This window comes from Petaurus breviceps, unplaced genomic scaffold (genome assembly GCF_028583685.1).
Source record: "Petaurus breviceps papuanus isolate PSGF00001 unplaced genomic scaffold, PetGlider_PUasm1.0 174, whole genome shotgun sequence".
Lineage (NCBI taxonomy): Eukaryota > Metazoa > Chordata > Mammalia > Diprotodontia > Petauridae > Petaurus > Petaurus breviceps.
This window is the reverse complement of record NW_027185761.1, coordinates 19,198,392-19,208,431: the sequence shown is the minus strand read 5'-3', so window position 1 is coordinate 19,208,431 and position 10,040 is coordinate 19,198,392. Positions and strand designations below refer to the sequence as shown.

Below are 10,040 nucleotides of genomic sequence, written 5' to 3'. Positions count from 1 at the left end.
CTGCTTTAAAAAAAACTTAGTTAAAATTAATTCCAATAAAGTATGCCTAGAAAGTAATAAGGAACTCAATGGCCCAGTTTATTCTTCAAGGTAGAAATTGCGAACAGAACAGAAAAGAAGAAACAGCTGTTGATGTCTTGGGTGCCAAAAAACACTGCAGACATTTATCTTAATCAAAATACAGTCAGAATGAAATTCATGGGGAAGTATTCCAAAAGACTTCAAGTCTTCATTAACATTTTACACTTCCCAGAGGAAACACTGAGAAATTGCGAGGCATTAAAATCCACATAAAACCATTTGACAATCCAATAGCCAGTACTTTCCGGTGTTTCTAGATGGAATCTGGTTATACTATATCACAAAAGAAAAAAATATATAACCTTTCATAAGGACTGAGAAAATACTATTTGTTTACTGCTTATTCAACAACTAGCAATGTTGCTTTCATCCCTAAATAACAAAGGGACCATATTTTGAGAGAAGCCTCCACTTCCTATAGCTACACCTCCAAGATAAAGGGAGAATCAGAATTAATGATATCACTGGTTTCGGTAATCCTGACCCCAATCTCAACTCCCGCCAAATATTTATCTGCTAAGGCAACCACTGCACATCCTAATTCTGAATATTAAAAGACTGATACACAAAGAACCTGTAAGGCTGCAACACCCATCTTTAGAACAGTAGGTATGAGTGGTTGGGAAATTTAAGATTAGGTGAGCTGAACAGAAAAATGTGGGTGAATTACTGTAGAACCAGTTGTTGTGGAAAAAAATGTAACAAAACAAGAAGCAGATCTCCAGTTAGCGAGTAGCTTTGTCAACTCTACAATTCCTACAATGGTAAAGCACAAACTTCATTGTTCCAAGTCAAGTCTATCACCTACCTCCAAGCCAGAGTTCGGCCGACTGACTTGTGCAGCATGATCTACAGCTCTGCTAAAAGGCACTTGGAATCGTTATCGCTGAGCTGTATTGTAACACAATGGTTCCACTTCTAATCCGTGGTGCGATCGGTTTTTTAAAAGCTCTATGCAGTTTTACAGTGTTTCCAACAGGTCTCTTAAAGTTCATCAGTTGTGTTCAAAATGTAAGGCACCTCCTGCTTAGCTTCTACCACCTACTGCCATCCTTCCCCTTCCCATTAAAAAAGCAAATTGCTTGGATAATGTTTCAAAAGAATTTGAAATTTTTCCTATAGTACATGCTGAAATGGAAAATGGAGACACCAAGAGCCCATATAACACTTTTACCAACCAAACAAAAGCCCAGTTGAACATCACCTCTATATGTACAGCAAACATGTTTTTCTCTAACAACTGGAAACACTGATAGATATTAACAATCCTATATTTGGACTTTCCTTGCAGTTAATTTTCTTTGGGGGGGGGGGGTGCCAATCTGGGTTAAATGACTTGCCCAGGGTCACACAGCTAAGTTAAAGTAAGTTTCTCTTACAAAGAATGTTTTAGGCCTAATGAATAGAGATCAAAATATTACCTAAAGGTTACTACTACCAGAATATCAGACCCAAGAGGACAGTCAAGGTAGCTTCCCCCACCCTCCTGATCTCTCTGGGTTTTATGGTGTTTTCACCTCTGCACTGCAACTGGATCAACTGCAGCAACAAGGGAGCTAAAAGGTGTCCCCAGGAAGATCAGAGGTAGAATCTATATGATGACTTGCAGTGACCCCTTCTGAAAGATCGAACTTTCAACTAAGGAAGCTCACTGAGACCAGTGCCGGCTGGAAGCACCACTTCCACCAACCCAAGCAGCTCACTAGGGAGAAGGAAAGGATTCTCCCTAGTTTGCCTGAATACCAGAGAGACAGTCAAGGCCCCAAGTCAGGAGCTAGGGGATGGAGGGTGGGGCTCAAAGAAGACGAGCAGAGTTTCAAGCAGGCCTGTTTGGCTGTTCCGCCAGGTGGAGCTGGTGACTTGATAGGCATGAGGATGTGGTGATAGCTTCAGCTGTGAGAGATGCAATGGTCTCCAGGACCCAACTCTCCTCTGACATTCTGAGGTGAAAGCAAACAGTCCAGAGCCCAGGGCATTCTTCACTCCTGTTTTTTTGCTGGTGCCCGGGTTCGAGCAATAAGAATAGGAACTATAGCCAGCAAGCCAATGGCCAGTGCCCAGAGGGGACGGTAAAAGAGCCAGCCAGCAGAAATTGTCAGCAGGGTCAGGGATGTAGCAACACAAAAGGCAAAGGCTTTCAGGCCGATGTTGACCAGGTCTCGGAAGAGCGGAAACCAGTCCACTGTGGGGAGACAAAGACAAGCATCTGGTTATCCAGACTCAGAGCTCAGTGAGTCAGCCTCCTGCTAGGCCCTGCGCTTGGACACCGGAGGTTCAGGGCTGGGTACGAACAGTTCTCTGGGCACAGATCTGGCTACATGGGCATCTAAGCTAGCCTTGGATCCACAGGGTTAATAAATGCTAACTGACTAAACATCCTTCCTGAAGCACGGGGTGCACATGGTGGTGGGCAAAATACACAACATCCCCTGTGTGCCAGGGGGTGCCCCGGTTTTGAGTTGAAAGATTTGGTGAAGACCTGGTAAATCAAGCTCCTCTGAGTCAGTCGGGAATCCTGGACTGAAGCAGTGACTCACGTCAGATTCTCACAGCCGTGGAAAGCAGCTGCTGCACCCTCTATGACGTGTCTCACCTCCCTGCTGGTGAGCTAACCTCCTTGAGGACACAGACCATGTCTTTCTATCACTCACAGCACCAATCACAAGAATCACTAGACATTTGTTCAGTACAATGACTGCCTGGCCCCTCAACCCAAAATCATCTTCCAGACTGTGTGCGAATTCTGGAGCTCCAGCGCCCCTGGCCCAGGACACAGACAGGACCAGCCTTTGGGAGGTGCGGTCGCTCACCATCCCAGGCTTTTTATACCCTGCTTTGGTCTCCTCAGATACCACACCAGTTTCTTTTTTTGTATATTGGAGGTTGGATGAGATGACCTCAAAGCTTTACAAACCTATGAACAGATATGCTGTCCTTAGAGGGAAGAAACTTACCCAAGGTGTACAGGATCCGAGTCATCAGATTGATGCCCACAAACATGGCCATCCAGCCAGCCCCTCGAAAGCCCCAGGTTTTCATTGTGTTGCTCTGATGTTCTCTGTGGAACACTTCCTAAAAGGTAAACATCAATTAATCCTCCAGAAAGGGAAGGCTGAAGGGTCATCTTCTCATTCTATAGGTAATAAGGAAAACTCACATTTCTGTAGCATTTGTTTATGAAATGCTTTTCTTACAACAGCCCCATGAGGGAAGTAAAAATAGTAGCATCCCCATTTCACAGATTAGGAAACTGAGTCACAGAGCTAGTAAGTAACTCTCCCAGCATCACAGAGCTAGCAAATGTGGGAGCTGAAACTTAAATTCAGGTCTTCTCTAAGATGAATATCCTTTTTCCACTAGACCACAATGCACAGAAAAGGAAAACATGAACTTGTTCACCAAATTGCAAAATACCAGGGCAACAGTCTATCCTGGGAAAGCTGAATAAAGCAGGTCCAAGCCCAGGGAAAGGTCATTGATTAGCCCATGTGATCCCTCAAGAAGGAGGATGGTTAAGAAAGAATCAAGAAGGGCATGGAGCACTGGACTGACAGAATAAAATGGATACAAAAGGCTGGACATAAACTTCAACCTAACCCTCATCCAGGCCCTGCCTCAGCAGGCCACCAGACGGAGGGATCCAGCTGGTGAATCTGACAGGCTCCAGCCCCATCAGAGCTGCCACCTGCAGCTGGGGCCCAGGAGACTTCCCAGACTCCTGAATCAAGAGGCCCCAAAGCCTGGGGTGAGGAAGCAGACATCAAGTGGAGGCCAGAAAGAAAGGAAACCTAGACATCAACAGCTTCCCTTAAACACCAGCTATGCTCTGGCCATATCTGCCACCTCTACATCAACAGCTTCCCTTAAACACCAGCTACGCTCGGGCCATGATCTGTCACCTCTACATCAAGAGCTTCCCTTAAACACCAGCTACGCTCAGGCCATGATCTGTTACAATCCCACGTTTCTATCTTCCCAAATGAAGTTTCCTGAACACACAGTCTCTTCAGAGCATGGAACTGCTCAGGAATACAGACTCCCATCAGCCTCACAACTGCCCTAAGCCTTTCCCCTCCTCCACCCCAACCTCCCCACAACCCCCAAAGTTCAGGCTGTGAATGAACTGCAGGAGGGAAGTGTCCCTGAGAACCAGGCTCCCATCACAGTGGAAGGTGGATGCTGACTGCTCCCTATGTGGCATGTCTGGGTTAACCACAATGAGGGAGAAGGCAATTGATACCCCTTCCTCTGTAATGAATTGGGGGGTGAGCACACAGCCAGATAAAGTTTTACTCGCACTGGGTAGGACATAAGTAAAAGCCCATTTGGCTTCCTACTTTTAGTAACGCCTGAAGAAGTGAAAGCCAGGGCCCTTGGCAGTCTGTGCCAGTGGAAAGCATGACTCATGCTGGGGCAGGCCCACAGAGGACAAGCAAAAACCAGGGAGGTGGGGCTTCCTGTAGGGCCCACCCAAGCAACTCTGGTAACAAACAGGGCCATCGGAGCCTGCCGCTCCCCTGACTCATCCAGGACAACCCACCACCCCAGGGCCTTCCCACCCAGGTGAAAGGAAAAGGGCTTCTCTTTCCCAAGACCTGCCTTTTCAGTAACATTCAACAGCCTTCCTAGGGGCAAGCCAGCAAGAATGCTGAAGGGCTGATCATGAGGACCCTTCACATCTTGGCAGCTCTTTTCATTTTGTCCTCATAACACACCCATACGGTCAATTAGAACAGGCACCATCACTCCACAGATGGCACAGGGAGACGACAGTTTAGGAGGCTCATGGGTCTGTGAGACCACCTGTTCCAATGCACAGGTTCAGAAGTGGAGGAACTCTCCATGTCCCCCAGGGAGGAGAGCAGCAGCAGGACCACCAGCACGTGAATCCAGGTTCTCAGATTCCATGTCAGGGCTGTGCCCATCATCCCCCACTGCTTCTCTGACTCCCAGGGTCCAGGGGACAAGCCAGGTCAGAGCTGGGAGCCTAACTCTGAACCCACAGCGCTTTAGTCTCATTTTTCCTGACTCCACAGAAGGCACTGACCTCTGCAGTGAAATCTCCATGATGCAGAAGAAGCAGGGTGTCCCCAGACTTGGTGGTATATGGGACCAGCTGGTCTCCACGCTGGCGAGCAATCACAGTAACCTGAAGAGAAGCAGGAGGGCGAGAGATGGGGCTCCCCTCTTTTCAGCCAGAGCCTTGCTCCGCCCACTCTACCCCCACAAGGGGAGGACAGCCTGCTGTAAACCACAAACAAGCAGTTCTCAAGTGTCCACTGTGGGCCAGGCACTTGAGACACGAAGACAAGAATGAAACACTCTCTGTCCTCGAGGGGGCCACAACCAGTACGCCAGTATGTACAAAATAATCTGTTACTCTGGGGGCATCACAGAGGCAGAGGTGACGCCTGCTGCCCAAACAGGTGCCCCAGGCATGGGGGAGGGCCCAGGTAAGGCAGCACGAGGGCACAAAGGGGAGGGGTGCAGACATAACAAAGCTGGATCTGATCTAATGCACACAGGGAGACCCTAGCATCTGTGGAGGAGGGGAGTGACGTCAGACCCCGGCTTAGGGAAAGAACTGTGTGAATGACAGCTGGGAGAGGAAACAAGGAAACCAGCTAAGAAGCCACGGAGTGTCTGCTTTCCTGGAGCTAAGTTCGAGAAGAAAACCAAGTTACCACATGAGCTGGACCCAGGTTGGGGTCATCACCACTCAGGCCTGCGTAGGAAAAGGCAACACGTACATCTCCGACCTAGAATACAGAAGAAGGGCGGACTCTAAGCCAGCAGAAAATCGCCTGGGCTCTGGGGGTTGGAGCTGGCTCCTGGCTGGCTTTGGGACTGTGCCTGCGCACCCATGGAGGAGCAGGGGCTGGCAGTAGGGAGCACTGCCTGCCACCAGCCCCACTGGCACCCTGCATCTCTACATGATTTCTACTCTACAAGCACATGTTTCACTCTGGGTGCTACAGAGGCAGCTGCTCTTAGTTCAGGCTGGCACAGGTCTGCACGCCAAAACCTCGGCCTTACTTCTGGATACTTGGGGTTCTCGCTGTGATAGAAATAGTCTCCTCGTCGGAGGATGTCGACATGGGGGTCCTCCATGTGGGCCAGGCTCAGTGGTTTGAAGTTGTCAATTTTGTCAATAAGACCTGAACAAAACGAAGCAGTTTGTTGTGTCAAAAGATTCAAAAAGAAAACAGCACTTAGAAGAGTCCACCAGAAACCCCAGCCAAGCATCTTCCCACGGTTAGGTGGAATATTTTAGATGGGCAGGCTCTGAGGCAGGGGGCACAGGCTGCTGTGGGAACCGAGTCACAAGGGGGGAGGGGAGGGGCCACCATGTAACTCTTCTGGGGGGACCCTTGTTTTCTGACAGTGAGAGCATAAAGTGGTCCTCTAACTTTTTTTACTCTCGGCATAACAGTGTCTGCCACAAGGAAGCAAGGCACATTAACAGATGGGCGGGAAGGGGAGGGACAGGACTTTCTTTTTTCCTCTGTGTAGGGCTTCTCCTTATCAGCAGGAAGTGAAGAGGCAAGCTCAAATATGCAGTCTTCCTCCAATAGCTGTTTGGTTGAATTCTTTGCAAGCTCAAGGTCTTATGTATTTTGATGTTACTATGTAAATGTAATAGGCAAGTTTTATCTATTTTTACAAAAACTATATCTACGATATTAGGTATGCCATGGAAGAAAAAATTATCTTAAACAGAATTATTTTTAAGTTTTCTTTTACCTGCCACAAAATTTGACATCTAAAAGTTTGTAGCATACCCAGCAAAGACTTGAGGCATGCCCCGTGAAAATTAGTGGCACAAAAGAAAGAGCAGGCGGGTACCCAGCTGGCATTTTAGTGAAATCTAACCCAGCCCCAGGAGGAGACTTACCTGAAGAAAGGAAGAACCTGCCAATCTGAACAAAGGGCGCGACGGCAGTGAAGGACTCCACGGCCATTGCACTGGAGGAAAGGGTCAGAGAGGCCATGACCCACTGCAGGGTCAGGGTTTCCCCCTATCCATCCCCCCCCCCACACACACACACACACACAAACTCCTTCCTCTTAGAGATACAGGTGTCACTAAGGAGTGGAGGAACAAAGTGTTTCTCAGGCCCCAGCCCCACCCACCACCACTCTCAGCAGAGAACACGTGCGTTCCCCTTGGTGCAGGACACTATAACCCAGACAGCAAAACCAACTGCCCAAGCATCCACTTTCCAATTTGCTCCTGAGCTCTGTTAGGAATTGGCTCAAGCAGAAGGCAGGACCATAAAGATTTCTCTTCTTATTTTTCGTGTTGGAAGAGACAACCAGCACAGCAGACCCAAGCAGCAACTCTGGGCTCAGCTAGTGCAGCCTTTTATTTAAAATCTTTGCATCAATATTCATTGATGAGATTGGTCAACAGCTCTCTTTCTCTTGCTTGGATATCAGAACCACATTTGTTTCAGAAAAGAAATTTGGTAAAATGCTTTTTGGATATATTTTTGAAACTAATTTTTGTAGCCTGAGGACCAATGAGTCTCCTATATACTTGCTGGAATTCACTCCAATTCCTTCCTTTTACAGATTTTTTTTTAAAGTCCTTGAAAAGAAAAATGATTTGCACAAGGACACACAGTAAAGTAGGGGGAGGGTGAGTGTAAGCCCGGGTTACTTGGCTTCTTCTCTACTGCTCTTTCCAACAGTACCCTACAGAAGAGTTGTAAAGCTCTTGTAGCTAAATATTGATTTAGCACCTTCCTTAGCAGAAGCCCAAAATATTTCCCTAATTTTTGACATAATTTCCCTAAGTCTTGTTTTTCTCCAACACTTAAGCAAGTTATCCTCACTCTCCAAGAAAAATAGGCAAGTAAGACAGCCCACTTACAGAAATGCCTGCCCATAATCAGGCCTGACGCTGAAACTAAAACCCACGTCCAGCATCCTCCCCACTTGGCCTCAAGCCCTTGCCCTCTGTTCACCTTGGATTTTTATGCCCAATCTCTCGGTCAAAGTTCCTGCTGTTCACAATTTCTGATCTCCACTCAGTATCTAAGAAAAGAAAAAAAATGCTGAGGAGCAATGCTGTGCTGGACTGTGTTACGTTTCTCTGAAGACTCATTATCTTACATGACTCTAAGCCGGGCAGATGCTACTGATCCCAAACTTGAGAGATGAGGACAAGCAAGTCTGCAAACTGTCCTGCTCAGTCAGCATCCTGGTGCGATCCCTCCCTTCCCTCAGGGCTGGAGCCCAGGACCCCCCATCTCAGGGTTATGCACGCACTACTTTGTTTCTCCATCCAAATCCCTCACCATCAAGACAGAGACACTTCCTTCCAGGCCTTAATGTGGTCTTATTCTGGGAACTCTTACTAGCATCCCATCAAAAGGGATCTAGAGTGTGAATGGACATATTTCCTCCACTTTAAAGTCATGGGCATCATACAATCTCATAGGGAAAAGTGGGGAAATGATATTGTAAAATAATCTCATTTTCTTGCAGAAACAATAGCAAAAACCTGCTTCTCCCACCACATTTGTGTAATACATGCCATCATGCCCCTTATCCCTTAATTTAATTATTTAAAGTCTTAAATAGTGGAAGAACAATTTTTAAAGTCACTGGGTGCTGTTTTATGATATGATTAAGTCAGATTGTGTGTTTTGTTCTAACCAGCACGTTTACTTTCATTCAGGTTCAGAATCCTGGTTAGGCTGCATGACCAGACCAGGAAGCTTCTGTGGCAATGGTGATGACAGCAGTGGCCCACTAACCTGCCACAAGAACCTGGGTCAGTCCTTTCCTACCTCTCTGGGCCTCAGTTTCTTCCTCTGTAAAATGAGCAGGTCTGACCAGCTCATTTTTTAAGATGCCTTCTAGAGTTCTCATTCCCACAAGGACCTTACACTGCAAATCTCTATTTCCCAGCAAAGAGAGTATCAAGATGCTCATGCACTACTTCTCATATCCATCTGTTCACCAAAATGTTCAGCAAGCGAAAGGGATCTAAAGTGTGGAGAAGAGTGGTCCCCCAAAGCCTGCCTCCCATCCTGAGGGTCATCCTCTCCTACTGCGGGAACAGAAAGGGACATCAGAGCTCCAGTGCCATAACATGAAAACAGCCTGAGATGCACGCTCTGGGCCATCATGGAAACATGGAGTTCCTTGGGGAAAGGAGAGATCAGGCCCCTTTAGGGCTGGATGCGGTGCTGATACACTCAATAAGTCTCAACCACAACAGTCCTGGAGCTCACAAAGAAGCCAGAACCTGCAGCAGATTCTTCAGCCCTGGATCCAGAGACACAGTCTGCAATCCTACTTACTATAGGAGTATTTCCTCTCTGTCTTCACTTGGCCATCTTCTGTGTATTCCCTGCAACAGGAAACAAACATAGCATGGTCAGACCCAAGCCCAAGCACCAGCACAAGAACAGCACCATTGCACCTGCCCCAGAACATATGCAGGGTGCCCCATACTATGTGGCCCTTGGGGCCACCACGCCAAGGGCACCAAGCCTACCTCCCCCTGGTGGGGTGAGCAGGGAGTCAGTACCTTAGGCTCAGCCAGATGGGGCAAAAGGACACAGAGCATCCCTGCTAGCGAGCCCCTCGGAGCAGAGGGAGGGCACCCTACGACTATGCAGCTGCAGAGCTGGCAAGGAGTCAGGGTTCTTCAGGCAGTCTGGGGAAGCCTAAGCAGCTTCTTCACAGACTAATGTCTGTGGCCTACATTCATTAATGAAAGAAATGCCAAATTTCAGTGGCTATAAGGGGAATTTTCCCATCCACATCTGTGGACCCCTTGAGACCTATGCACAGACTTCTTGGGGGTGCATGGGCCTACTAATAAAAGTGCAAAGTCATATTCTTTATAACCCTAGTACTTAAGTACCTCACACATACTAAATGCTTAATAAAAGTTTGTTAACTGACTTGTAAAAAGTGATTTATTTTTCAAAAGAAGGAAG

General features: G+C 47.5%; 1 protein-coding gene across 1 annotated transcript in view; it reads right to left on the bottom strand.

The window, feature by feature from the left end:
• Nucleotides 1-57: 57 nt before the first annotated feature.
• The window catches only part of TMEM43 (transmembrane protein 43), a 350,998-nt gene continuing 341,015 nt past the window's right edge, over nucleotides 58-10,040 (bottom strand). Inside the window, exons 6-13 of the mRNA XM_069083857.1 lie at nucleotides 9,396-9,445; nucleotides 8,052-8,121; nucleotides 6,977-7,047; nucleotides 6,118-6,239; nucleotides 5,766-5,840; nucleotides 5,129-5,230; nucleotides 3,036-3,153; nucleotides 58-2,263 (exon numbers count right to left, since the gene is read on the bottom strand). Coding sequence (XP_068939958.1) covers nucleotides 2,061-2,263; nucleotides 3,036-3,153; nucleotides 5,129-5,230; nucleotides 5,766-5,840; nucleotides 6,118-6,239; nucleotides 6,977-7,047; nucleotides 8,052-8,121; nucleotides 9,396-9,445 — 811 coding nt within the window. The 3' untranslated portion in view covers nucleotides 58-2,060. The remainder of the gene's footprint in view (nucleotides 2,264-3,035; nucleotides 3,154-5,128; nucleotides 5,231-5,765; nucleotides 5,841-6,117; nucleotides 6,240-6,976; nucleotides 7,048-8,051; nucleotides 8,122-9,395; nucleotides 9,446-10,040) is intronic.